At 47.6% G+C, this 27,377-nt stretch overlaps 1 protein-coding gene across 1 annotated transcript in view; it reads left to right on the plus strand.

Annotated features, from left to right (window-relative positions):
• The window catches only part of LOC310777497 (transmembrane protein 87A), a 46,754-nt gene that overhangs the window by 5,638 nt on the left and 13,739 nt on the right, over nt 1–27,377 (plus strand). The window contains exons 2-13 of the mRNA XM_083637841.1: nt 2,510–2,582; nt 4,230–4,327; nt 13,308–13,424; nt 14,847–14,897; nt 15,097–15,156; nt 15,660–15,707; nt 15,807–15,915; nt 16,456–16,523; nt 19,290–19,473; nt 22,209–22,308; nt 22,561–22,654; nt 23,202–23,269. Coding sequence (XP_083493967.1) covers nt 2,510–2,582; nt 4,230–4,327; nt 13,308–13,424; nt 14,847–14,897; nt 15,097–15,156; nt 15,660–15,707; nt 15,807–15,915; nt 16,456–16,523; nt 19,290–19,473; nt 22,209–22,308; nt 22,561–22,654; nt 23,202–23,269 — 1,070 coding nt within the window. The remainder of the gene's footprint in view (nt 1–2,509; nt 2,583–4,229; nt 4,328–13,307; nt 13,425–14,846; nt 14,898–15,096; nt 15,157–15,659; nt 15,708–15,806; nt 15,916–16,455; nt 16,524–19,289; nt 19,474–22,208; nt 22,309–22,560; nt 22,655–23,201; nt 23,270–27,377) is intronic.

The raw sequence follows: 27,377 nt of genomic DNA on the forward strand, positions 1-27,377 counted from the left end.
AAGTTAGGCATAGCAGTGCCACCTAAAACAGGACGTTGGGTCGTTCTGCCTTCAGAGTAAAAGCATACATTGTGTCACTTATGAGAAAAAAATATTTTTTGAGCTGTGCATGGCAACAAATGGTTAGAGAATTATAATAGTATTAAAAAAATCTAATCGAAAATCTAATTTTGAGAGAAAAAATCTGATATATATATATTTTTGATGATCCGAAAAATCCGTGATCCGTGGCTCAAAATCCGTCACGCGATCCGATCCGTGGGTTTTCTGATCCGTGCCAGCCCTAGCCATAACCACAAAATAACTTCCAAAAAACCTGTTAGAATATAACGAGAGATGTTCACGAGAGTATGCGTGGCGTTCACATTGTTTATGCTATGTTGCTAGGCAGCGCAAACGGGGTAGGCAGGCAGCTGCATTTCACTTCCGGGTTTCACTTCCGCGTTTCACTTCCGGGTAGCCGGGCCGGCGATAAGGAGAGAGAGAGAGAGCCCCCTGTTGACGCGAGTTTAGACAGACACAGACTTAATAATCATCCAAGGGAGCAATCTCCGATTCACACGGCTTTGGTCTCAGCTACTATTATAGGTAAGATGTGATGCATCAATATTGTAATTATACTGTTTAATAACAATCGAAAAAGTTGCTCGTAGCTGCTTTAATCCCCAGTAGAATCATGGTCTGTATGTCGGTGTGTTTCTTTGTGTTTGTTTGTTTGTGTTTTTCTGTTGTGATATTGTGGGGAGGGGAGGGAGGTTGGATATGTATGGGATGTTTGTATTGTCATTTCTATGGATGTTTAAATGTGTTAATTGAAAATAATAAATACAATGTTGGAAAAAAATAAAATAAGTTGTTTGCAGAAAACAGACTAAAAGCCCAATTCACATCATGCCACAGATCCTTACTTCCTTACAGCCCGAACACACCAGATGCCTATCCAACGCTGAAGCAACGCAGCGCGGAGGCTAGCGTTGTGCGATGTCACCTAAATAACCATCGCGATGGTTCCACAGTGAAACATCGCGATGGACGATGGCATCGTCGTTGACGGGGGGGTGGGGTTAATTAATGATTTATGAATAGATTTGTGTGGGCTCAGTTTTGAACCTAACATTGGGTTACGTTAAGGAGAGATAGAAACACAGCAGCAGGCAGCCTACACGGTATGTAATGGAGAGAGTTCCTGGAAACAGGCGAGTTGAATTCACAGTTGAAGACTTGTAACATTATTCACATTGGGTTGAAAACAGGAGAGAACGTGAAGTTTCTTCTTTCTTAACATTTTAAGGTATGCTTTGCCGCTTGTTTAATGCCGCCCGTGCGTCCCCCGTGTGTCGCGGTTGAGTGGAGTTTTTTATTATTAAATCTGCCAAATTTTAATTCAAACAGATAATCACGATGGTCCGATGTAGAAGGGTCAGAGGTCGATGGGGGTTGGCACCATGGACGATGGTCGATGCCATCGTCCATGGTGCCAACCCTAGTGGAGGCAGTTTCATTTCAGCGTCCTTGTTAACAGGGGAGACCGGTCACACCGGCCGCAGCACTTCAGCCACGCCACACTGAAGCCAAGCTGCACGCATGCTGCAGCAATAGTTTCAGCGTCTGGTCTATTTTTCAGGCATGAAGTCATGAAGTCAATGCAAATTGTGAGCGGAGGCAGCGCAGCGCCGGGCAAAACAGAGCGAGGGCGTGGAGCAAAACAGAGTGCTTCTGCTGTGAATGGCAAGGCTCCTGCTCAACGCTTCCGTGAAGCGCTGCTTCTGGTGTGAATCAAGCGTTACTAAGTACTGATGAGTTAATGAGCTGTACTTACAATACAACAGTGCAGAATAGAGATGTCAATTTTTCCAAAAATAAAGTTCCAACGAACTTTAATTGCCCCGCAATTTGTTCGAATATATCCGTATATATAAGTTAATTGGTTAATTTCGCGTTGAGTGCGTGAGTGGCGTTGAGGCTAGTGTTGCGATTGTCCGCTCCTGGCTTTGTTGTTGTCTGCATCAGCATCGGCCGCCTCCATTTTGTCTTGTGTCTCTCATCAAACAACAACTTGTGTGAAGACATGTCAGGTGGTCAGGATAGGTCATGCTGTTAGAGCGGAACGCCCTCTGCTGGATCATCAAGGAATTACATTTAAAAAACAATTCCCCCGCCGCAAAACCCCCCCAATATTATTATTATTTTAATTCAGATGGGTCAATTACATATCAAACATCCCCCCCCCCCGCCCCACATTCGAAGTTACATTCGAATTTCGATTAAAAAGTGACAGCTCTAGTGCAGAATAAGATGTTGAGTCTTGGTTTGTCGTCATCATGACTAATAATAAAATTGGAAAAACCAATTCTCAGTTCTTATTATTTTTTAATTCTAAAGGTGTTGCACTATTCCTTTACCTATAGACACATTGTAATTTGTAGTCTGTGAAGTGTAACTGACTGTGTGTGTGTTTGTGTGTTTCAGGAGTGTCTGAAGTGTAACCGTGTGTGTTTGTGTGTTTCAGGAGTCTCTGAAGAAGCAGCATATCTTCTCCTACACTAAAACTCTGTTCAACAGCAGCCTGATCAAACTCAAAGGTAAGACAACCCTCCAGCAGCCTGATCAGACTCAAAGGTAAGACAACCCTCCAGCAGCCTGATCAGACTCAAAGGTAAGACAACCCTCCAACATCCTGATCAGACTCAAAGGTAAGACAACCCTCCAACATCCTGATCAGACTCAAAGGTAAGACAACCCTCCAGCAGCCTGATCAGACTCAAAGGTAAGACAACCCTCCAGCAGCCTGATCAGACTCAAAGGTAAGACAACCCTCCAGCAGCCTGATCAGACTCAAAGGTAAGACAACCCTCCAGCAGCCTGATCAGACTCAAAGGTAAGACAACCCTCCAGCAGCCTGATCAGACTCAAAGGTAAGACAACCCTCCAGCAGCCTGATCAGACTCAAAGGTAAGACAACCCTCCAGCAGCCTGATCAGACTCAAAGGTAAGACAACCCTCCAACATCCTGATCAGACTCAAAGGTAAGACAACCCTCCAGCAGCCTGATCAGACTCAAAGGTAAGACAACCCTCCAGCAGCCTGATCAGACTCAAAGGTAAGACAACCCTCCAACATCCTGATCAGACTCAAAGGTAAGACAACCCTCCAACATCCTGATCAGACTCAAAGGTAAGACAACCCTCCAGCAGCCTGATCAGACTCACGTGGCCCATTTCCACCGCTGGTATCAGCGCGGCCCCGCCCAGCTCGTCTCGCTTTTTTGTCTCATTCCACCGATCAAAAACGTGGACAGCCCGGGTTGAGTCGGGGTTGAGTCCTGCTAGTTTTGGTCCCTGCTTTGTTGAGGTTCCAGCGCTGTGAACCCGGTACCATACCGTGACGTGAAAACACTGCAGATGACTGATTGGTCAGGCAGAATCGTGTTGACTGTATCTACTGTCAATGCTGGATACCAGTTTAGTGGGGCTTACCTTCTCTTCTGTTCTGTTAATGTTATTTCCATCAGTCTTTTGTGTTGCTGCCTTCGGCGCTGGTGAAATAAAATCGATCTCCTTGCTCAGCTTTAACATGCGGTGGTTTTCAATTGTTTTGAGCGAGAGAAAGTCCGCTCCTCGGGAAGCCCTTTGTAGTTGGCTCCGCTAGGCCGCAGGCGAAGCCGCGGTCTTGCCTGTTGAGCTGCCGCTGGGGTTCTCCTCGTAGCACCTCTCCCGTCCCCCGCGCAGTGCATGCATGTGAGTTTGAGTAACAACAAAGTGATATCCATTCTCCTGTCCGATTGTCACATTTGCCCATGTACACTGTAGGTCATTTAGAGGCACCAGTATTTCATAAACAGTTTAAAAGTTCTGTATATGGATTTAATTTTAACGTTATACGTTATAGCCGGAGGCGAGTAAACTTGCTATGGAAACAGAGTCTATATCAAGTAGAGACGAGTAAGACCAGGTCGAGTAGAGCTGTACTGTGCTGTTATATGTGATGGAAATGAGCCACAAGGTAAGCCAAGACAACCCTCCAGCACCCTGATCAGACTCAAAGGTAAGAGACAACCCTCCAGGATGGCAGCTACAAGAGCAACAAGAACCTTCACTTCTACTCTATTCATATAGTTAATGAGTCCATGAGTCACACCACCTCTAGAGACACTGAACTACTGTGTGTCTGTGTGTGTGTGTGTGTGTGTGTCTGTCTGTGTGTGTCTGTCTGTCTGTGTGTGTGTGCAGTTCTGTCCGACACCTGTGACTCCTCCTCTCCGGTCCAGCTGAATATCTCGTGGTATCTGAGGAACTTTCACTGCAACAACGAGATGGTCACCTTGAACGTAAGACTCGCCCTACTCTCTCTTCTCCTCTACTCTGACTCTCCTATACTCTACTACTGCAGGCCTTTTCAAAGTCTGAGACTGTGGGCCTCCCCTCTCTCCTATACTCTACTGCTGCAGGCCTTTTCAAAGTCTGAGACTGTGGGCCTCCCCTCTCTCCTATACTCTACTACTGCAGGCCTTTTCAAAGTCTGAGACTGTGGGCCTCCCCTCTCTCCTATACTCTACTGCTGCAGGCCTTTTCAAAGTCTGAGACTGTGGGCCTCCCCTCTCTCCTATACTCTACTGCTGCAGGCCTTTTCAAAGTCTGAGACTGTGGGCCTCCCCTCTCTCCTATACTCTACTGCTGCAGGCCTTTTCAAAGTCTGAGACTGTGGGCCTCCCCTCTCTCCTATACTCTACTGCTGCAGGCCTTTTCAAAGTCTGAGACTGTGGGCCTCCCCTCTCTCCTACACTCTACTGCTGCAGGCCTTTTCAAAGTCTGAGACTGTGGGCCTCCCCTCTCTCCTATACTCTACTGCTGCAGGCCTTTTCAAAGTCTGAGACTGTGGGCCTCCCCTCTCTCCTATACTCTACTGCTGCAGGCCTTTTCAAAGTCTGAGACTGTGGGCCTCCCCTCTCTCCTATACTCTACTGCTGCAGGCCTTTTCAAAGTCTGAGACTGTGGGCCTCCCCTCTCTCCTATACTCTACTGCTGCAGGCCTTTTCAAAGTCTGAGACTGTGGGCCTCCCCTCTCTCCTATACTCTACTACTGCAGGCCTTTTCAAAGTCTGAGACTGTGGGCCTCCCCTCTCTCCTATACTCTACTGCTGCAGGCCTTTTCAAAGTCTGAGACTGTGGGCCTCCCCTCTCTCCTATACTCTACTGCTGCAGGCCTTTTCAAAGTCTGAGACTGTGGGCCTCCCCTCTCTCCTATACTCTACTACTGCAGGCCTTTTCAAAGTCTGAGACTGTGGGCCTCCCCTCTCTCCTATACTCTACTGCTGCAGGCCTTTTCAAAGTCTGAGACTGTGGGCCTCCCCTCTCTCCTATACTCTACTGCTGCAGGCCTTTTCAAAGTCTGAGACTGTGGGCCTCCCCTCTCTCCTATACTCTACTGCTGCAGGCCTTTTCAAAGTCTGAGACTGTGGGCCTCCCCTCTCTCCTATACTCTACTGCTGCAGGCCTTTTCAAAGTCTGAGACTGTGGGCCTCCCCTCTCTCCTATACTCTACTGCTGCAGGCCTTTTCAAAGTCTGAGACTGTGGGCCTCCCCTCTCTCCTATACTCTACTACTGCAGGCCTTTTCAAAGTCTGAGACTGTGGGCCTCCCCTCTCTCCTATACTCTACTGCTGCAGGCCTTTTCAAAGTCTGAGACTGTGGGCCTCCCCTCTCTCCTATACTCTACTGCTGCAGGCCTTTTCAAAGTCTGAGACTGTGGGCCTCCCCTCTCTCCTATACTCTACTGCTGCAGGCCTTTTCAAAGTCTGAGACTGTGGGCCTCCCCTCTCTCCTACACTCTACTGCTGCAGGCCTTTTCAAAGTCTGAGACTGTGGGCCTCCCCTCTCTCCTACACTCTACTGCTGCAGGCCTTTTCAAAGTCTGAGACTGTGGGCCTCCCCTCTCTCCTATACTCTACTGCTGCAGGCCTTTTCAAAGTCTGAGACTGTGGGCCTCCCCTCTCTCCTATACTCTACTGCTGCAGGCCTTTTCAAAGTCTGAGACTGTGGGCCTCCCCTCTCTCCTATACTCTACTGCTGCAGGCCTTTTCAAAGTCTGAGACTGTGGGCCTCCCCTCTCTCCTATACTCTACTGCTGCAGGCCTTTTCAAAGTCTGAGACTGTGGGCCTCCCCTCTCTCCTATACTCTACTGCTGCAGGCCTTTTCAAAGTCTGAGACTGTGGGCCTCCCCTCTCTCCTATACTCTACTGCTGCAGGCCTTTTCAAAGTCTGAGACTGTGGGCCTCCCCTCTCTCCTATACTCTACTGCTGCAGGCCTTTTCAAAGTCTGAGACTGTGGGCCTCCCCTCTCTCCTATACTCTACTGCTGCAGGCCTTTTCAAAGTCTGAGACTGTGGGCCTCCCCTCTCTCCTATACTCTACTGCTGCAGGCCTTTTCAAAGTCTGAGACTGTGGGCCTCCCCTCTCTCCTATACTCTACTGCTGCAGGCCTTTTCAAAGTCTGAGACTGTGGGCCTCCCCTCTCTCCTATACTCTACTGCTGCAGGCCTTTTCAAAGTCTGAGACTGTGGGCCTCCCCTCTCTCCTATACTCTACTGCAGCAGGCCTTTTCAAAGTCTGAGACTGTGGGCCTCCCCTCTCTCCTATACTCTACTGCTGCAGGCCTTTTCAAAGTCTGAGACTGTGGGCCTCCCCTCTCTCCTATACTCTACTGCTGCAGGCCTTTTCAAAGTCTGAGACTGTGGGCCTCCCCTCTCTCCTATACTCTACTGCTGCAGGCCTTTTCAAAGTCTGAGACTGTGGGCCTCCCCTCTCTCCTATACTCTACTGCTGCAGGCCTTTTCAAAGTCTGAGACTGTGGGCCTCCCCTCTCTCCTATACTCTACTGCTGCAGGCCTTTTCAAAGTCTGAGACTGTGGGCCTCCCCTCTCTCCTATACTCTACTGCTGCAGGCCTTTTCAAAGTCTGAGACTGTGGGCCTCCCCTCTCTCCTATACTCTACTGCTGCAGGCCTTTTCAAAGTCTGAGACTGTGGGCCTCCCCTCTCTCCTATACTCTACTGCTGCAGGCCTTTTCAAAGTCTGAGACTGTGGGCCTCCCCTCTCTCCTATACTCTACTGCTGCAGGCCTTTTCAAAGTCTGAGACTGTGGGCCTCCCCTCTCTCCTATACTCTACTGCTGCAGGCCTTTTCAAAGTCTGAGACTGTGGGCCTCCCCTCTCTCCTATACTCTACTACTGCAGGCCTTTTCAAAGTCTGAGACTGTGGGCCTCCCCTCTCTCCTATACTCTACTACTGCAGGCCTTTTCAAAGTCTGAGACTGTGGGCCTCCCCTCTCTCCTATACTCTACTACTGCAGGCCTTTTCAAAGTCTGAGACTGTGGGCCTCCCCTCTCTCCTATACTCTACTGCTGCAGGCCTTTTCAAAGTCTGAGACTGTGGGCCTCCCCTCTCTCCTATACTCTACTGCTGCAGGCCTTTTCAAAGTCTGAGACTGTGGGCCTCCCCTCTCTCCTACACTCTACTGCTGCAGGCCTTTTCAAAGTCTGAGACTGTGGGCCTCCCCTCTCTCCTATACTCTACTACTGCAGGCCTTTTCAAAGTCTGAGACTGTGGGCCTCCCCTCTCTCCTATACTCTACTGCTGCAGGCCTTTTCAAAGTCTGAGACTGTGGGCCTCCCCTCTCTCCTATACTCTACTGCTGCAGGCCTTTTCAAAGTCTGAGACTGTGGGCCTCCCCTCTCTCCTATACTCTACTACTGCAGGCCTTTTCAAAGTCTGAGACTGTGGGCCTCCCCTCTCTCCTATACTCTACTGCTGCAGGCCTTTTCAAAGTCTGAGACTGTGGGCCTCCCCTCTCTCCTATACTCTACTGCTGCAGGCCTTTTCAAAGTCTGAGACTGTGGGCCTCCCCTCTCTCCTATACTCTACTGCTGCAGGCCTTTTCAAAGTCTGAGACTGTGGGCCTCCCCTCTCTCCTATACTCTACTACTGCAGGCCTTTTCAAAGTCTGAGACTGTGGGCCTCCCCTCTCTCCTATACTCTACTACTGCAGGCCTTTTCAAAGTCTGAGACTGTGGGCCTCCCCTCTCTCCTATACTCTACTGCTGCAGGCCTTTTCAAAGTCTGAGACTGTGGGCCTCCCCTCTCTCCTATACTCTACTGCTGCAGGCCTTTTCAAAGTCTGAGACTGTGGGCCTCCCCTCTCTCCTATACTCTACTGCTGCAGGCCTTTTCAAAGTCTGAGACTGTGGGCCTCCCCTCTCTCCTATACTCTACTGCTGCAGGCCTTTTCAAAGTCTGAGACTGTGGGCCTCCCCTCTCTCCTATACTCTACTGCTGCAGGCCTTTTCAAAGTCTGAGACTGTGGGCCTCCCCTCTCTCCTATACTCTACTGCTGCAGGCCTTTTCAAAGTCTGAGACTGTGGGCCTCCCCTCTCTCCTATACTCTACTGCTGCAGGCCTTTTCAAAGTCTGAGACTGTGGGCCTCCCCTCTCTCCTATACTCTACTGCTGCAGGCCTTTTCAAAGTCTGAGACTGTGGGCCTCCCCTCTCTCCTATACTCTACTGCTGCAGGCCTTTTCAAAGTCTGAGACTGTGGGCCTCCCCTCTCTCCTATACTCTACTGCTGCAGGCCTTTTCAAAGTCTGAGACTGTGGGCCTCCCCTCTCTCCTATACTCTACTGCTGCAGGCCTTTTCAAAGTCTGAGACTGTGGGCCTCCCCTCTCTCCTATACTCTACTGCTGCAGGCCTTTTCAAAGTCTGAGACTGTGGGCCTCCCCTCTCTCCTATACTCTACTGCTGCAGGCCTTTTCAAAGTCTGAGACTGTGGGCCTCCCCTCTCTCCTATACTCTACTGCTGCAGGCCTTTTCAAAGTCTGAGACTGTGGGCCTCCCCTCTCTCCTATACTCTACTGCAGGCCTTTTCAAAGTCTGAGACTGTGGGCCTCCCCTCTCTCCTATACTCTACTGCAGGCCTTTTCAAAGTCTGAGACTGTGGGCCTCCCCTCTCTCCTATACTCTACTGCAGGCCTTTTCAAAGTCTGAGACTGTGGGCCTCCCCTCTCAGACTATACTCTACTGCAGGCCTTTTCAAAGTCTGAGACTGTGGGCCTCCCCTCTCAGACTATACTCTACTGCAGGCCTTTTCAAAGTCTGAGACTGTGGGCCTCCCCTCTCAGACTATACTCTACTGCAGGCCTTTTCAAAGTCTGAGACTGTGGGCCTCCCCTCTCAGACTATACTCTACTGCAGGCCTTTTCAAAGTCTGAGACTGTGGGCCTCCCCTCTCAGACTATACTCTACTGCAGGCCTTTTCAAAGTCTGAGACTGTGGGCCTCCCCTCTCAGACTATACTCTACTGCTGCAGGCCTTTTCAAAGTATGAGACTGTGGGCCTCCCCTCTCAGACTATACTCTACTGCAGGCCTTTTCAAAGTCTGAGACTGTGGGCCTCCCCTCTCAGACTATACTCTACTGCAGGCCTTTTCAAAGTATGAGACTGTGGGCCTCCCCTCTCAGACTATACTCTACTGCTGCAGGCCTTTTCAAAGTATGAGACTGTGGGCCTCCCCTCTCAGACTATACTCTACTGCTGCAGGCCTTTTCAAAGTCTGAGACTGTGGGCCTCCCCTCTCAGACTATACTCTACTGCTGCAGGCCTTTTCAAAGTATGAGACTGTGGGCCTCCCCTCTCAGACTATACTCTACTGCTGCAGGCCTTTTCAAAGTATGAGACTGTGGGCCTCCCCTCTCAGACTATACTCTACTGCTGCAGGCCTTTTCAAAGTCTGAGACTGTGGGCCTCCCCTCTCAGACTATTCTCTACTGCTGCAGGCCTTTTCAAAGTCTGAGACTGTGGGCCTCCCCTCTCAGACTAAGCCAACCCCCCCCCCACCACCACTAAATTGCCCCTAGCTTACTTCCTGTTGCAATGTTTGCTATTACAATAGCTGACAGGAAATACAATAGCAACACCATTTTGTGAAAACCGTCTATAGTTGTGTTTCCATTACCCTCAGAAATGCGCAAAATCTAAATATCGCAATAGAAATTGGGTAATGGAAACACGTAAATTTCGAAAAACCTCCCAAATATCGCAAAACGTTTTTGCGCTCTCATGAGGTGGTTTTTCAGACGTGTCGATATAGCAGTTTATCGCAAAAGTGTAATGGAAACAGTTTTTTCGCATTAGCACGTCATGTGACCCATTCTGCTTTGGAAAAGCAGCGAAAAATGAGGAAGAAACGGTTCGATAAGCCGTGGCAAAACCTCCGCAGCAATGGAAAACTTTGAAGCAACGCTAGCAGAAAGACGAGTGTTATGCAAAATATATATAAAATAGATAATGTTTAATGGCAGAAATCGGTCCATGGTGACAGGCTGCCTGTGTGCGCGCATTTGGCACAGCGCGAGGGGATGAAAAGCAAGCACACACCGGTGCGGTGCGTGCTCCTGACTGAAGTGAATACAGTGACTGTGAGTAATACATTACACACGTTTCAGGTGCAGTGTTATAATTATAATAGCTACACAACATTGTGATTATTGACCAAATCAGCCTTTTCCCCCCTCCATCTCTAAATCGGACCAGTTGTAGGCTATTAGGCTATTAGGCTTTTTTCCTCTGCCTGTCGCGCTCACTGCATTCACCGCAGCCAGCAACATTTTGCGACTCATTTTATTTTGAATTGATAATCAGGCTCGTTTATATGCGTTGTAACTTCATGTTGTGATTTGCATTGACCATTGGTTGGATTTGAGCATGCAGGGGACGGGATATGGGGCAGATCCACTGTGGCAGGCAGCTGCTGGTAGGCTAATGGGAATTGCGTTCAGGTGTGCGCTCCGTCAGACCAAACTTAACTTCAATGGAAACGCCTACAAGTCGCAATTGTACATTGTCGAAGTTGTAGAAATATCGCAATTATTTTGCGAAAAACTGTAATGGAAACACACCTTATGAAATGGCAAGTCTTCAGATAACATTTTGCCATCTTTATCTTCAGATTGAGCTTGTGTTCTAGTGAATGAGTAAATCCACTTTATATCTAAAGTGTTTTACGTCTTAATGTGTTTTACTCTCAAACATTTTCTTTACGTGAACTTGCCGCTGGTTTCTGTGGTTAACTGATGCCGGGGAGATGAAAGAAGGAGTCAAGCAGAACTGAAGACTTTGTTCTCTGGTGGATTCCCTTTTCCTTTCAACAGTATCAGTTGCAGGACAACTTGCATAACGTTTCCTCTGACGACTAGTAATAGAGAGCCAAAGTGAAACGTCACTTCCTGCTTTCTCCCTGTAGCAGCGCTGCGAAAAATATGAATGGCGGTGGACGGAGAATAAGATTACTTTTTTGATCCCGTTTGAATTGTGCCACGGGGTGCCAACGCTAATTTTGTCAATTTAAAACATAACTTTGCATGTCAAGAAAGTCGCAGTTTGTCGTCAAACTGAAACGTAGGGGTTCGTTTCGTATAAAAACGACATCCAAAATCTGGAGCCGAGTGCACCAGCTGGCCGTAAAAAAGTAGGTCTTAAGTAACTGTGACGCCGGTCTTAGCTACGCCCGACGACGTGATTTCAATTTACACCGAGTGCACTAAGCCTGACTTACCACGGTCGTGGCTGCGGACGTGCGCGTTCACGTGAATACGTGCTTGTTGCCAAGCAACACACTTCTCTCAGACGAGCTCGAGACAGCTGACAGACAGCCCTAACTCTGCTCAAACTTATAGAGTTGTATTCAAAGCATAGAAAACGTTCTCACAGCCAAATTTAACAGTGCCAACACAAACAAACAGAAACAAGATGCATGGCATTTGATCACAAGTGCAATCAGTACTGAATGCGATGGCAGACTGCGCACTGCGGGCAGTTGACCAAGTCAGGAAGAAATGGAAAGATCTTCCGACGCATCAGCTTTTAAAAACCCGCCGACGAGCGGAGGTCCTGCGCCCAAAACGGCCATTTACAGCACATATATATCGATCGATATTTTTGGAGAAGATTCCCCCGCTTCACAGGACTGAACGGCACTGACAGCGCAGATCAAGATGAGACAGCTGTCAGTCAGTATGGGTACGCCTTGGGTGTAACTTTTACGCCTGCTCCATACCAGACGTAAAAGTTACACCCAGGCGCAGCGCATACAGGGCTTAAGACTACATGGTGCACTAGTCATAAAATTAAGTTAGTCGTAACTTTGAGTTCTACGTCGGACGTAGCGTTACACCTAGGCGTACGCCCAGCTGGTGCACTCGGCTCCTGGTGTCCAGCATCATCGCCAGAAGCTGCTTCACGGACCACGCAAACCCAGGGCATCGCGCGGCTGCTCTCCTTTTTTCTCACTAGCTCGCGGCTACGCGTCCCTCAAACAGGTCAAAACGATAGAACTGTACACTCTGAGCTAATAGAGGTATCTATTTGAATCATCTATTCTAGCCTTCACCTCTTGACCTGCAGGCTTCATGCTCCTCTTGACTAGCTGCAGTGTTTCTTCCTCTGTGGTTTTCTGTGGATGTGCCGCTCCATAAAACCACATTACACACGTCCTGGGATCCTGATTGGCTGAGTCACACTGTAAACACCTGAGCCCAGAAGTTAAATATTAACACATTAACTGAAAATCAACACTCACACCGGCACTAGGACCACGGCACTAGGACCACGGCACTAGGACCACGGCACTAGGACCACGGCACTAGGACCACGGCACTAGGACCACGGCACTAGGACCACGGCACTAGGACCACCGGCACTAGGACCACGGCACTAGGACCACGGCACTAGGACCACGGCACTAGGACCACGGCGCTCAGTTCAATATTAACAATCGGTTATTATTATTTAGTATTCAATTGAACAGGCAGGGTAAGATTCCAAGTGGGCTTGGGGGACTCTCACTTTGACTTTGTCTCCACCTCCACCTCCACCTCCACCTCCACCTCCACCTCCACCCACTTCCTGTTCCTTCTCTGGAGGTTGTTGGAAAGACGTTCTGGGTCAGACGTCAAAAAAGTAGAACATGCAGGATACAAGTCAGTAGAACAAGACACAAATCACCAGAACCAGACACAAGCCAGTAGAACAGGCAGGGTAATTAACATTGCGTTATTACTGATTCATTATTGATTTAAAATTCTTCTTCTGTGTGTTACTGTGGAAATGACCTTCAGTCCCAACATCTTTTGGAATCCGTTGAATTCAATTATATTTCTTAGAGAGACACACATGTACTGTCTGTCTGTCTCTCTGCCGGCCTGCCTGTTTGTTTGTTTGTTTGCTTGCTTGTTGACTTGTTTACCTGTGGGTGGTCCAGGACGACGAGATTAAAAAGAACTTCAACTCGTCGACGGTGTGGTCAACAGGAGGGAGTGGCTTCTACGTCTTCCACCAGTATCGTCCAATCACCTGCCAGCATGACATGTCCCAAAAGGTCTCGCACACACACGCACACGCACACGCACACGCACACACACACGCACACCAAACGCTATCATCTTTTTACTGCATTGGTTGAGGGAGAGATCACGCGGGACCACACCAAAGATTGCAATTATGGCAAGAGGTTCAATGGATATTTCCAGTATATCAGAATTCTTTTTAACACGTTCACTGCCATTGACGAGATATCTCGGCTTACAGAATCCAACGGTTCACTGCCAATGACGAGATATCTCAGCTTAAAAAAAAATTATTATTTTTTGACGGTGGGACATCGATCAAACCCTTTTACGTCTCCTATACCAATATTGGAGGTATTGAATGTGTATAATCTATTTTACCGACCAACTAAGTGGCGACAGTGCTCTCCAGACAGAGAGAAAGCCGAGCAAAAACAGCCGCGGGAGGAAGCCATTCTCAAGGAAATGGCTTGGCGAAAACGCTTTCGATTTCACACACACACACACACACACACACACACACACACACACACGCGCGCGCACACACACACACACTCGAGTACCTTTGAGCATAAATAAGACCAGAATCGCAAAAGCTTCATCAAAGCTCTCAACCGACACCCCAAGAAACGAACGAGCCCGTTTTACAGTAATCCAGACTCGCCCGAGAGCGGCCGCGCCGCCAGCAGCAGCAGCACAGACGAGCAGCAGCAGCAGCAGCAGCACACCGAGAGCGGAGTACGCCTCAAGATTGGAAGAAGGGGATCGCGAAGGAATTTCTCTCCCGTGTCTAACCCCCCCCCCCTCGCCTCTCCTCTCCTCTTCCCCGCTCCTGCGATTCCCCTCTCTTTTTTTGGGATCTGTGAGGCAACAGAAACTCGCCTGTGACAAAACACTGCAAAGCCACCAGAGACACACCTACGGAGGGAGGAGTTTGGAGACACACACACACACACACACACACACACACACACACACACACACACACACACACACACACACAAACACAATACAGTATACAGACTTGCCCAAGGGCACCCATAATCACAGGCACGTGAGGTGGTTCTAAAAATCCATTTATCTCAAAACTCTCTGAAAATCTCTGAAACCATGCTGTACTCAACGGCTAATATCTACATAACTACTAACTCTACAAACTAACTCTTTTAGACAGAGAAAGCACACATTCTATTAGTACTTTTGTGAACTTTGTGTTCACAAAGTCCAAGCAGAAAAGAATCCTCGGCTCTTGTAAAATGAGCCAGAATCCTCAAAAAAACCCTCTGGCAGAAGCTAACTACAGTATTGAAAAACGGCTGGCAGTGAATGTGTTAAATATGGAATGCCAAAAATCTACTAATTTTGGGCAAAGCCAAAAACATATGTGATAAAGTGGCTGTGGCTGTTTGCTGTGGCTATGTTCTGATGAGGGGTGTGTTTGTTTTACCATACAGTTCAACGTGGAGGAGTTTGACGTGCCAGTCAGACTCACAGAGTCACAACAGGTATGTCTCTCTGCCTGTCTGTCTCTCTACCCGTCTCTCTCTACTGAAACTACCCGCTGTTCTCGTAGCGCTGCAACTAACCATTACTTTCATTATCCATTCATCTGTTGATTATTTCCTCCGTTAATCAATTAGCCCTTTGGTCTATAAAATCCCTCTCTGTCTCGACTAAATGGACCCGTCTCTCTCACTGCCTCAGACAACCACAGAGAAGAATCCAGGCAGGAGGAGGAGAGAGGTGGACCATCCAAAACCCAAGGTCTGGACAAGGATTTGAACAAAAAAAAAGGCTTTTGCAAATGAATGCATGACTTTAAAGGTACTTAATTATCTCTCTCTCTCCCTCTCTCTCTGTTTCTCTCCCTCCCTCCCACTCTCTCTCGCTCTCTCTGTTTCTCTCCCTCCCTCCATCTCTCTCTCTGTTTCTCTCCCTCCCACTCTCTCTCTGTTTCTCTCCCTCCCACTCTCTCTGTTTCTCTCCCTCGCTCCCTCCCACTCTCTCTCTCTCTCTCTCTCTATCTCTCTCTCTCTCTCATTCTCCCTCCCTCCCTCTCTCTCTCTCCCTCTCTCTGTCTCCCTCCCACTCTCTCCCTCTCTCTCTCATTCTCTCTCTCTGTTTCTCTCCCTCTCATTCTCTCTCTCTCTCTCTCTCTCATTCTCTCTCTCTCTCTCATTCTCCCTCCCTCTCTCTCTCTCTCTCCCTCTCTCTCTCATTCTCTCTCTCTCTCTCTCTCTCTCTCTCTCTCTCTCTCTCTCTCTCAGTCTAATGTGTCAGTAGCTACGGGGAAAGATGCTGTCGCTCACAAACAGGTCAGTGAGCCACAGACTTTCATCTCAGAGTTGTGTCTTTGTGTGTGACTTTCTGAGCGGAGAGAGGGGATGATGTAACGTCTCTCCTGATTGGTCCAGACTCACGTCGACGCCGCGGCTAAGAGCTGGGAGGACGGCCCCTACATCTTCATCCTGAGCATCCAGGAGATCAAAGGGAACAGCTCCCCCAAACCCTGGAGTATACAGCGTACGCGCCTGCACACACACACACACACACACACACGCACACACACACACGCACGCGCGCTCACACACACAGACACACACACGCACGCACGCGCGCTCACACACACACACACACGCACACACACACACACACACACACTCTAATTAGTGTGCCAAACTGGGGTACGCGTACCCCTAGGGGTACATGGAGGTACTACAGTGGGTACTTCAGAAAAAGGGGAATATTGAAAAGTGTAAGAATAAATCATGAAAATAAATGAAACGTTAAAATAAATCTGCTCAGGAGGCACTAATTGCTACTCTTTCACTCCTTTTCTTATTTTGTAATGTTATATTCTTCAAAAGGTGGCTTATTGTTAATTTATTGTATCATTGCTATAGTTTTCTCTTGCCGTTTTCTAAGCAAAAGGTTGTAGTCGGGTAAAGGGGGTACTTGGATTGAGAAATCAGGGAAAGGGGGTACTGAAGCACTGATCTAGAGAAATCAATGTTATTCATTGATTGATCCAGTTGATCTAATTGTGTCTGTCTGTGTTTGTAGTGCAGATCAGCATGAGCCTTCCACAGTCTACACAGTACCTATCTGCCTCTGAGTGGCCTCTCATGGTGGTAAGATCACACACACACACACACACACACACACACACACACACACACACACACACACACACACACTCACTCACTCACTCACTCACTCACTCACTAGAAAAAAATGACTATTCAGTATGGTTTTGCTTGTAGCCAATCACCACAAGCATTCTTGGATTTAATGTGACGTGTGATTGGCCCACTACCGCAGCAGCTACAACCCATACAGTGTGTGGTGGTGAAGTGGAGCGCGTTGTATGTGATGACAGTTGGCAGTTGAGCAAAAAAAAAAAAAAGGTATTGAATTAATTACTGTATTGGTATCGGCATCACTTTAAGGGTACTGGTATTGGTACTGGTATCGTACATTTTTAAACGATACCCAGCCCTACCGCGGCTCCCCGTGGCCTTACCTCTATTCACCTTATTCCTGGACTTACGTTTCCCATGATTCTCAGCGGTTGCCGGTTGTCGACTTCCTGTTTAAAAAATTTCAGCAGCAAGTAGGTACGCGCCGCTGTCAAAGAGTGGGAACGTTTGGCTTATTTTATCCGAAATGGCTAACGTGTGTGGTTGCATAGCGGCGATATTTTACAAAAACGAGGTGAATGTCAATTCACTCGTACTGTACGGGCTTATTTTAGCCGGAATTGCTAAAAATAGTATGTGGTTGCATAGCGGCAGCTTTTGTTTTGAAGGCTAAACGTCCAAACTGGAACTCTTATTATTTGGTCATTGAACGTAGCTTTAGCGGTCTCTCTCTTTCGAGATTCAAGATATTGTCACTCCGTTGTACAATTATGCACGTGTGAAATTATTGTGCTGGGGAGCTCCATTACAAGACATAGGTAGGTACAAAGTCACAACAATTATTATGATTATTTTCAGTCTCTTTCGCTATGAACGGTCCTGGAGCGGAAACAGGCAACCGGCAGCTGGAAACAGGGAGGGAGGGTGTCATGGCCCACGGTCTCACCAGGAAACTGGTGAATAGCCACAGCTTCCTTGAGTCAAACAGTGCACACAGCTTCGTCCGTGTTGTCTAGCTCAGCCTTTCCGTCTGGACTCAACCTGAAATGCTACCAAACAGCGGCAGAGCCGTTTCTCTTTTTTACTAGTCCTGTATGCGCCACCGCTCACAGTGGCCTTCATTCTCAGCTCAGCTGCCTGTTCCACCAGTAGAGACTGACCTCTGCTGGCATGTGCCGTGCACTACAATACATCGCCTCAATACAGCGCCTCTGTATCAGTTTAATTGAGTAAGAGGAGCATCTGTACTTTTGACGGTATTTCAAATCGTACCGTCTGGTATAGCGTAATAATACCGCCCGAGACCGATGTTTGTATGCCGAGTTGTTAGCTAACTACCTACTTCCTCCTGCTGGTCTGGTCCCCGACATACTGGAATTTGATTGGCTGTGATGTTCCGCTTGGAAAAGACGAACTCTTTGTCAAACAACCTGCTGGGAGTTTGAGTCTAGAATGAGTCAACACTGCTCTATAGGTTGAGGCCACGTCTCGTCATAGACGCTGGTTTAGCTGGCTCAGCCTGCCTAGGGGCGTGGTCAGGGTGGGGTAAAAAACCCCGTTCTATCCATTCAGCAAAGTTAGAATTTAGCTGATAGCCCAGCCCAGCCAGGCACGATCGGGGATTTAACCACCGCAGTAAACGCACATCTGAGCAGACGTCTTGTGTTCTGCTCTAGAACCTCCAAACCTGTAGTTTAGAGCCGCAGCACCGTCTTTTGGTGAGTCAGCCCATGAGATATATGGGCGGTTTTACCCCACTCGCGCGCCAGCCGTTTAACATTTTGTGGGCGTTCCCAGACATGCGGACTGTCTCTATCGTCACCAGTGAGTTGAGAGATTGCTGAGTTGAGAGACCAGTGAGTTTTTTTTAGATTGCTGCCTGCACCGTTTAACACCGAGGGTGGACAGTGTGACATGAAGTTCACACCTCTGCCTGTGCAGCGGAAGCAGAAGAAGTCAACAGGGTTTGTTTATTTCAGATGGGAGACTAACACCCGCGAGAGAAGACAAGACATAACGATGCATCAACAGGGCCAGCGATTCCCAGCCAGGGAATCGCAGATTACAATTTATTTCCAAAATGATTAAAAAAAAAAAAACATTATTCCAAGTCGTTTCATAAGCCCATTGCTAAAATGGCATGCGCTTCGCAACTAGCTTCGCAACAAATTGTAAAATTCCCCAAAACCACTGCATCAATGAACTATCTCTTTAATCAGATCACACACATTTAGACTATTCTAGGGTTAGGTTTTAGATTATATGATCTCCTTTTGATAACTAATGTAATAGCTAATATAATGTTTTTTCACTTCCATTCACTGAGCCTCCCCTGAAACTGTTTGGAGCCCTCCTCGGGAGGCCCTCCTCTTTGAAAACCTCTGGTTGATTATATATGACAAATACTGTACTCTGTTAGCAATAATCCTAATCTGTCTGTCTGTCTGTCTGTCTGTCTGTCTATCTATCTATCTATCTATCTATCTATCTATCTATCTATCTATCTATCTGTCTATCTATCTATCTGTCTATCTATCTATCTATCTATCTGTCTGTCTATCTGTCTGTCTATCTATCTATCTATCTATCTATCTATCTATCTGTCTGTCTATCTATCTATCTATCTATCTATCTATCTATCTATCTGTCTATCTATCTATCTGTCTATCTATCTGTCTATCTATCTGTCTATCTATCTGTCTATCTATCTGTCTATCTATCTGTCTATCTATCCATCCACCCCCCCTCCCTCTGTAGTTCTACATGGTGATGTGCATAGTGTATGTGTTGCTGGCGGTGTTCTGGCTGCTTCTGTCAGCCTGCTACTGGAGGGACCTGCTGAGGATCCAGTTCTGGATTGGAGGTGTGATCTTCCTGGGCATGCTGGAGAAGGCTGTGTACTACGCAGAGTTCCAGAGCATCCGCTATGAAGGCCTATCAGGTACACGCACACGCGCACACACACACGCACGCACACACACACACGCACGCACACGCACGCGTGACGTATAATATCCCCGTCGACTCAACAGTGTAGTCTCCTTTAGCCGTTTGCTAGCTAGCCGCCCTTTTAACGGCACGTAAAAGCTTCAAAACTCATACAAGTGGTCCTCATGTGTGAAGATGATCCTGCTGAACACTGGTTCGCGTTTGAATAAGCTTGCGTTAACCACAGACCTCATTTGAAGCATCGCGCCAAAAACCCATTGAAAAATCCCATAGCCAGAAACAGTGAAGAACCAGGAAGTGTTAGCAACGATGTTTTCCGGACTCATTCCTGCGCCTCTCTATTGGAGCAATAGGATTCTATTTTGTTTTTTCCTTTCCCCCCACACACACACATACAGTAGCTGCATCTAGACTGGTTTTTGTAAAGCAGCTGGCACACGCGCCTGAAAACCCACGAATCGAACAGAACATCTGTGATGTTTCCTCGGATCATTACCTCCGTACGCCGAGGCTCTGTTATCCACCTGAGGCCAGTCTGGAGTGGGGTTGCTGAGATGGTCGGTGGGGTGCGTGGTGGTGGTGGTCTCTGGTCCTCCAAAATTATATTTCCAAGTAGGCGTCATTTTTGATAAACCGATTGCATATTGGGGGTCTACTAGTTACGTTTGTCTACTATAACTATTAAAACTTCATAAAGTGCCATATTAACTGTAGATATTAACCGTTATAGAGCCCAAACTAAACGGTTGCCTTGGGGCGAAAAGGCTATTCTGATTTTTCTGCTGCTCGCTTCAGTGCCGAAATGCATTCTGGGCAGTGTTGCCAGATGGTAAATGTTGAATTATCCTTGTCATTTTTGGATTTAAATTATCATACAAATACGATAATTATCGTACGTCTGGCAACACTGATTCTGGGTGTTTTGTAAAGTTTTCTGCTGTACAGTAAGTACAGTAGCTCGAGTGACGTCACAGGTGTTATTTGCCCATATAAGCGTTTTTTTTTGCATGTGCATTATAATGCCACATTTTCTCCACATTCCTGCCCTGGGGGCATGTTTTAATTCATTAAATTATTTTTTTTAGGTATTTTCATAAGAATCTTGAGCCCAAACTGTAAAAAAACAAAAACCCACCCCACGCTCTTTAAGGTAATCGATGACTGCTTGCTCCAGAGACCCCTGCTGGCCGAGCGGCAGCTCACTCTTCTGTTTCCCCCCCAGTACGCCTAGCTGATTCTTTTCGGGTCAAAGCCAAAGTGCCTTGCAGCTTTTCTGCGCTGAATATTCCTCTGCATCTTTTAATTCCTCATCACATTTCCTTCTGGTTCTGGTGGGTGCCATGTTGGCTCTCTGTGTTGTGGCATGGGTGTTGGGGAAATTCCAGTCGCTGACACTTGCACGGGTCCCATATGGTAATTCAAATGTAGCTACCGCCATCTTGTGGCACATGTACATAACTACAAACTACAGTTATATAACAGGCACCAGGAGTTTACCCGTATCGACCATTGTTTTTTCCCCCTGGCCTGTATTTGGGGCTGGCCTTTATGTGTTCGTGTCGACCACACCCCTTCGCCTTTATTGGATTTTAATTGACTAGCGGCCACTATTAGAGGAAATATGGTAATGATTATATTGGTGGCCTATATTGGTGGTAAATGAACAGCTGTTTTGATGTGTCCTCCTCAGTCCAGGGGGCGCTGGTGTTTGCAGAGTAGGTAAATGAACAGGTGCGATGTGTCCTCCTCAGTCCAGGGGGCAGTGGTGTTTGTGGAGTAGGTAAATGAACAGGTGCGATGTGTCCTCCTCAGTCCAGGGGGCGCTGGTGTTTGCAGAGTAGGTAAATTAACAGGTGCGATGTGTCCTCCTCAGTCCAGGGGGCGCTGGTGTTTGTGGAGTAGGTAAATGAACAGGTGCGATGTGTCCTCCTCAGTCCAGGGGGCGCTGGTGTTTGCATAGTAGGTAAATGAACAGGTGTGATGTGTCCTCCTCAGTCCAGGGGGCGCTGGTGTTTGTAGAGTAGGTAAATGAACAGGTGCGATGTGTCCTCCTCAGTCCAGGGGGCGCTGGTGTTTGTAGTGTAGGTAAATGAACAGGTGTGATGTGCCCTCCTCAGTCCAGGGGGCGCTGGTGTTTGCAGAGTAGGTAAATGAACAGGTGCGATGTGTCCTCCTCAGTCCAGGGGGCGCTGGTGTTTGCAGAGTAGGTAAATTAACAGGTGCGATGTGTCCTCCTCAGTCCAGGGGGCGCTGGTGTTTGTAGAGTAGGTAAATGAACAGGTGTGATGTGTCCTCCTCAGTCCAGGGGGCGGTGGTGTTTGCAGAGTAGGTAAATGAACAGGTGCGATGTGCCCTCCTCAGTCCAGGGGGCGCTGGTGTTTGTAGAGTAGGTAAATGAACAGGTGTGATGTGTCCTCCTCAGTCCAGGGGGCGCTGGTGTTTGTAGAGTAGGTAAATGAACAGGTGCGATGTGTCCTCCTCAGTCCAGGGGGCAGTGGTGTTTGTGGAGTAGGTAAATGAACAGGTGTGATGTGTCCTCCTCAGTCCAGGGGGCGCTGGTGTTTGTGGAGTAGGTAAATTAACAGGTGCGATGTGTCCTCCTCAGTCCAGGGGGCGCTGGTGTTTGCAGAGTAGGTAAATGAACAGGTGTGATGTGCCCTCCTCAGTCCAGGGGGCGCTGGTGTTTGCAGAGTAGCTAAATGAACAGGTGTGATGTGTCCTCCTCAGTCCAGGGGGCGGTGGTGTTTGCGGAGGTTCTGTCGGCGGTGAAGAGGACTCTGGCCCGGGTGCTGGTCATCATCGCCAGCCTGGGATACGGCATCGTCAAGTGAGTCCTCCCTCCCACAGCCTTCTGGGAGTTGTAGTTTTAACTTCCTGACATCTCCTTTTGCCTCACACCAAGCATTTTTTTTTGCATTTTGTGTCCCTCTCTCCCTCTCTCTGTCCCTCTCCCTCTCTGTCTGTCTCTCTCTGTCTCTCTCTCTGTCTGTCTGTCTCCCTCCCTCTCTCTCTTCCTGTCTCTCTCTCTCTGTCTGTCTCTCTGTCTGTGTGTCTGTCTGTCTCTCCCCCTCTCCTTCAGGCCCAGACTGGGTGCGTTGCTCCACAGAGTTGTAGGCGTCGGCCTGCTCTACCTGATCTTCTCCATCGTCGAGGGACTCCTACGAGTCAACTCTGTGAGTCACACACTGCGGCACCGTGTGTGTGTGTGTGTGTGTGTGTGTGTGTGTGTGTGTGTGTGAGTGAGTGTGTGAGTGAGTGTGCACGTATGTGCGTGATTGTGTGTGTGTGTGTGTGTGTGTATGTGTATGTGTGTGAGTGAGTGATTGTGTATGTGTGTGAGTGAGTGAGTGAGTGAGTGTGTGTCTGTGTGTGTGTGTGTGTGTGTGTTTTGCGTGCGTGATTGTGTGTGTGTTTTGCGTGCGTGATTGTGTGTGTTTTGCGTGCGTGATTGTGTGTGTGTTGCGTGCGTGATTGTGTGTGTGTATGTGCGTGATTGTGTGTGTGTTGTGTGCGTGATTGTGTGTGTGTATGTGCGTGATTGTGTGTCTTTTGCGTGCGTGATTGTGTGTGTGTTGTGTGCGTGATTGTGTGTTTTGCGTGCGTGATTGTGTGTGTGTTGTGTGCGTGATTGTGTGTGTTGTGTGCGTGATTGTGTGTGTATGTGCGTGATTGTGTGTGTGTGTTACGTGCGTGTGTGTCTTAACCTGTTCCTCTCTCCAGGACCGAGGTGAAAATAGAGTGCTGTGTGACATAGTGCTGGCCTTCATTGACTCCTGTATTGTCTGGTGGATATCCTTTACAACGCACGCACACAGTTGCACACACACACACACACACACACACACACACACACACACACACACACACACAATTTGCTTACACTGTAGCTACTATATTTATTTTAGGAAGCCACGGGGCTGATGGGAAGTGTAGTCTTAATGTAGAGAAACAGTAGAACTCACAATTCTACTGGTGTGAGATCGGCTTCGCATTCTATTGTGATATATTGGCTCGTTCTGTTGGATCCCTGCTGTGATTGGCCAGCTGTCTCCTCTCTTATCATTACAATTTGACTTTCGTATTAATGTCCGCTATCGGCCACCGTAAGCTGTGCCAGTAGATGCCAATAGAGGGCGATGTTAAGTCAAATAACAATGACCTGCTGCCTCTGCTCTCTGTCTCTGTCTGCCTGATGGCTGCATGACGTGGCTCAGTAGCAGAGATGTGACTTGAAAGAAAATAACTTGTGACTTGACTTGAGACACGATGACTCCAATGACTTGTTTGTGTTTGTTTTATGTTTACGGTTTAAATAGGATTCATTTGGTTAGAATATTAAAATGTTCAACGTTGTGTCTGTGTAACACTACCTGGTATGCCAGCGCACACTGGGAATGGCCTTGTCATGATTGGATGAGCACCCTGTCAGTCAAGCTCCTACATGACCTTTTTTTTTCAATGAGAAGCACTCGTTAGTCATTACAGAGACGTTACATAGTGCCTTGCCCAAGATAAAAAATACTTGAGACTTGGACCAAATGACTTTGAGTCACATGCAGTGTTGCCAGATACAGCTGATGGTTTCCAGCCCAAAGACTGTTCAAAAACCACCCAAGCAACTGCAGGTCTGTGGAAACCAGCACCTCTGTCCACCTGCCCAAGCCCATCTTTTTCCCTGCACAATATGACCCAAAAGAGCCCAATTGGCAGAAAACCGCCCAATCTGGCAACAATGGTCACATGTCCGCTCAGTAGATCTGACTCGGATAGCATTTGCAGACATTTTTGGTAGCGTTTGTTTTACCCTCGTTGGAGCGCCAGATGGGTGGGGTGTTTACCACTTTGGACGCGCTTGGAAAGCTGAGACGGCTTGAAAGTCAGTGTTCCTGTCCTGATTGGCTCAAGATGGGCTAAACCCACCCACCTGGCACACCAAGTGGTCGACACAAACTCTAAAAGCTAAGTGTGGTGCGTGTGTAGGTGTCAGCTCTCTCCTCTCTCATCCCTCTCTCTTTCTCCCTCCGTTTTCCTATGCCCTTCCTCATTCTCCTCCCTCGCTCTCTCTCTTTTTCCCTATTTGCTCCCTACCTCGATCGTCCCCTTCCTCTTTACTTCTGTTCCCAAATGTCTCTCTCTCTCTCTCTCTCTCTTTCTCTCTCTTTCTGCTTCTTTGTTTCCCACTCTCTTTTCTTTCGCTCTTTCATCTCCCTCCACATTTCTTGCCCCGGGAGAGAGTTCCCCGTTCATTTCTCCACAGACATTTTGAAAAATCCTTATATAACTAGTTTTAAGGCTGGAACCAAAAGCGAACCTGTGACATATTGAATCGTGAGTGAACCATAAAAAAAATTCAGTTGGAGCAAAAACAACAAATAAAGATTCAGTAGGTCACGGGTTAGCTTTTGGTTCCAGCCTTAAAACTCGTTATATAAGCATTTTTTGAAACGTCTATGGAGAAATGAATGGGGAACTCTCTTCCGGGGCAAGAAATGTCACGTGACTGTTCAGCTCTATTGCGCGCTCTCTCTCTCTCTCTCTCTCTCTCTGCCTCTCTGTCTGTCTGTCTCTCTCTCTCTCTCTCTCTCTCTCTCTCTGTCTGTCTGTCTCTCTCTCTCTCTCTCTCTCTCTCTCTCTCTAGGCTGAAGATGACGTAGTTCTCCTGGCTGCTATCCCTCTGGCTGTGCTCGACTCTACCCTCTGCTGGTGGATATCCGCTACTGCAACTCCTCCCTTTTATTAGTGCTGTCAGTTTTTGTTCTATCTCTCTCTTTCTCTCTTTACCTTACGACTGCAACTTTCTTAGCTGCCTGCAGCCAGCAGCTCTGTCGGTCTCTGTCGGTCGCTCAGTCGGTCGGTCGGTTGGTCCACAAAAAATTCCCCCACAGTTTTTGCCCTCGGAAGCTGAAATTTGCCACAGAGGTCAAGTGTGTGTCTGTGTGTGTGAGAAGGTGTGTGTCTGTGTGTGTGAGAAGGTGTGTGTTTGGCAGTGAACGCGTGGGGACATTCTTGTGTACATGGTTGCAGCTATTGTGAATTCACACTTGTTTCTTTTTAAACATCTTATGAACCTTTATTCATTTTTATTCATCATCGAAAATGAGGGGGGGGAAACATTATTGCAAAAAACGATATCAGAATAATAAGGTAATTTCTATAGCACTTAAAAACTAAAACAAATAGAAAGTGCTTCACAGACAATAAAATGCTAACAACATGATTAAAAAATGAATATCGTGAATTTAAAATGAGGTCAAATACAAAAAGATTCGAATGGGTAGGAGCCAGCAACATGAAAGTGTGTCTGTAAAACCGTATTCCAATAAGTGATTTGAAATTATTTTACACAGGAGACAGCACCCCCTACCTGTAGAAAATATCTGTCCAACCCTGTCCATTGATCATGCATTGGAAAGTCTCAGACATGTGTTGAAATCAACCCATAATCCTCCGGTAATGCTTAATTTTATGGAAAGAGTAGGTTTACAATTGAGCTTGTAAACAACATTTGTTTTTCCAGCACGGAGAAGTAGTGTTAATTTTGTCTACGAAAACTATGAGAAAAAAGGTTAGTCGACTCCCTATTTTCACTGATGAAAACTAGATGTTCCAGATGACGAAAATAAAAACAAAGTTGTGATGATGAAATCTATCGGCATTTTTGTCAAACAAATTAAAACTAGACTAAAATGTTAGGGAGGGACGAATTGGGAAGAGATCCAATCAGAAGAGGAGAAGAAGTGAAACAGTTAAATCTGTGTCTGTATTGCACGTGGAAACCTTAATACCATTCCATAATAATAGATTAATAGATCTTTCCAATGATATTGGAAATTCTAAAGAAACAATAGTTAGTTTTCTTTGACTAAGATGAGACTAAAATACTCCGACTTTTAATCGACTAAAACTAGACTACCGTAAATTCCGGACTATAAGACGCACCGGTCTATAAGCCGCGGGACCAAAATTGACTATTTTTTTCTTCTATAAGCCGCACCGGTCTATAAGCCGCGGGTGTTTTGATGTTTAATTACCATATGAAAGGGTTCGTGCACAGAGAGGAATGTCGGGAAAGAGATAGCTGTTTGGGGAAGCTCCCATTTATTAACATTTCAACAAAACAAAACAAAAGTCAGGTCACTAATCCCCAGACAAAATCACACAACAATAGGCTATATGTGCAGCAAACCTGTAACCAGAGAAGTCAAGTCACTAATCCTCGTCTTCCTCTTCTTCCTGCGTACTGAAACCACCAAAGTCCTCATCTTCAGTGTCGGAAACGAACAGGTTCAGGGTGGCTTCGTCAACCACTCTCCTCTCTCCTTCATTGTCACTCAAAACCAACGAACTCCTCTTCGTCACTGTCGGCATCGAACAGCCTCTGAAGCCTCTGACGGCCCTCAGCGCCAGCTGTGGCGGCGTCATCCTCTTCATCCCGCAGCAGTCCAGCGTTTTGGAACCCGTTGGTGATTGTGGATGTTTTCACACTCCTATAATATTCCGTGCTGAGACAGTTCCTCCTGCTGCACCGTCCAACGCCTCACCATTGACTCATCGATGCCCAGGTTACGCGCGGCTGCTCTGTTTCCCTCTTTTAATGCGAGATTGACTGCTTTCAACTTGAAAGCTGCGCGTGTGAATTTCTGCGTACCTTCCCCATGGTAAGTGAGAGTGTTGCTTCTACTGCTCGTTCTCATGCTGTCGAGAACGAGCAAAGCTTTTTTTTGGTGAAAGAATCCTCCAGGGCGCTTCTTGTTAACAGTCCGAGTGAGTGGCAGGTCGAACGTCAAAGGCACTTCATCCATATTTATGATCTGCTCCGGTTCGATGGAATATTCCTTGATCTTCCTTTGTGTGAATTCGCCGAAGTTTGTGATTTTCTCCTGGTAGTCGGGGGAG

The sequence above is a fragment of the Poromitra crassiceps genome (genome assembly GCF_964638095.1).
Source record: "Poromitra crassiceps genome assembly, chromosome: 5".
Taxonomy (NCBI): domain Eukaryota; kingdom Metazoa; phylum Chordata; class Actinopteri; order Beryciformes; family Melamphaidae; genus Poromitra; species Poromitra crassiceps.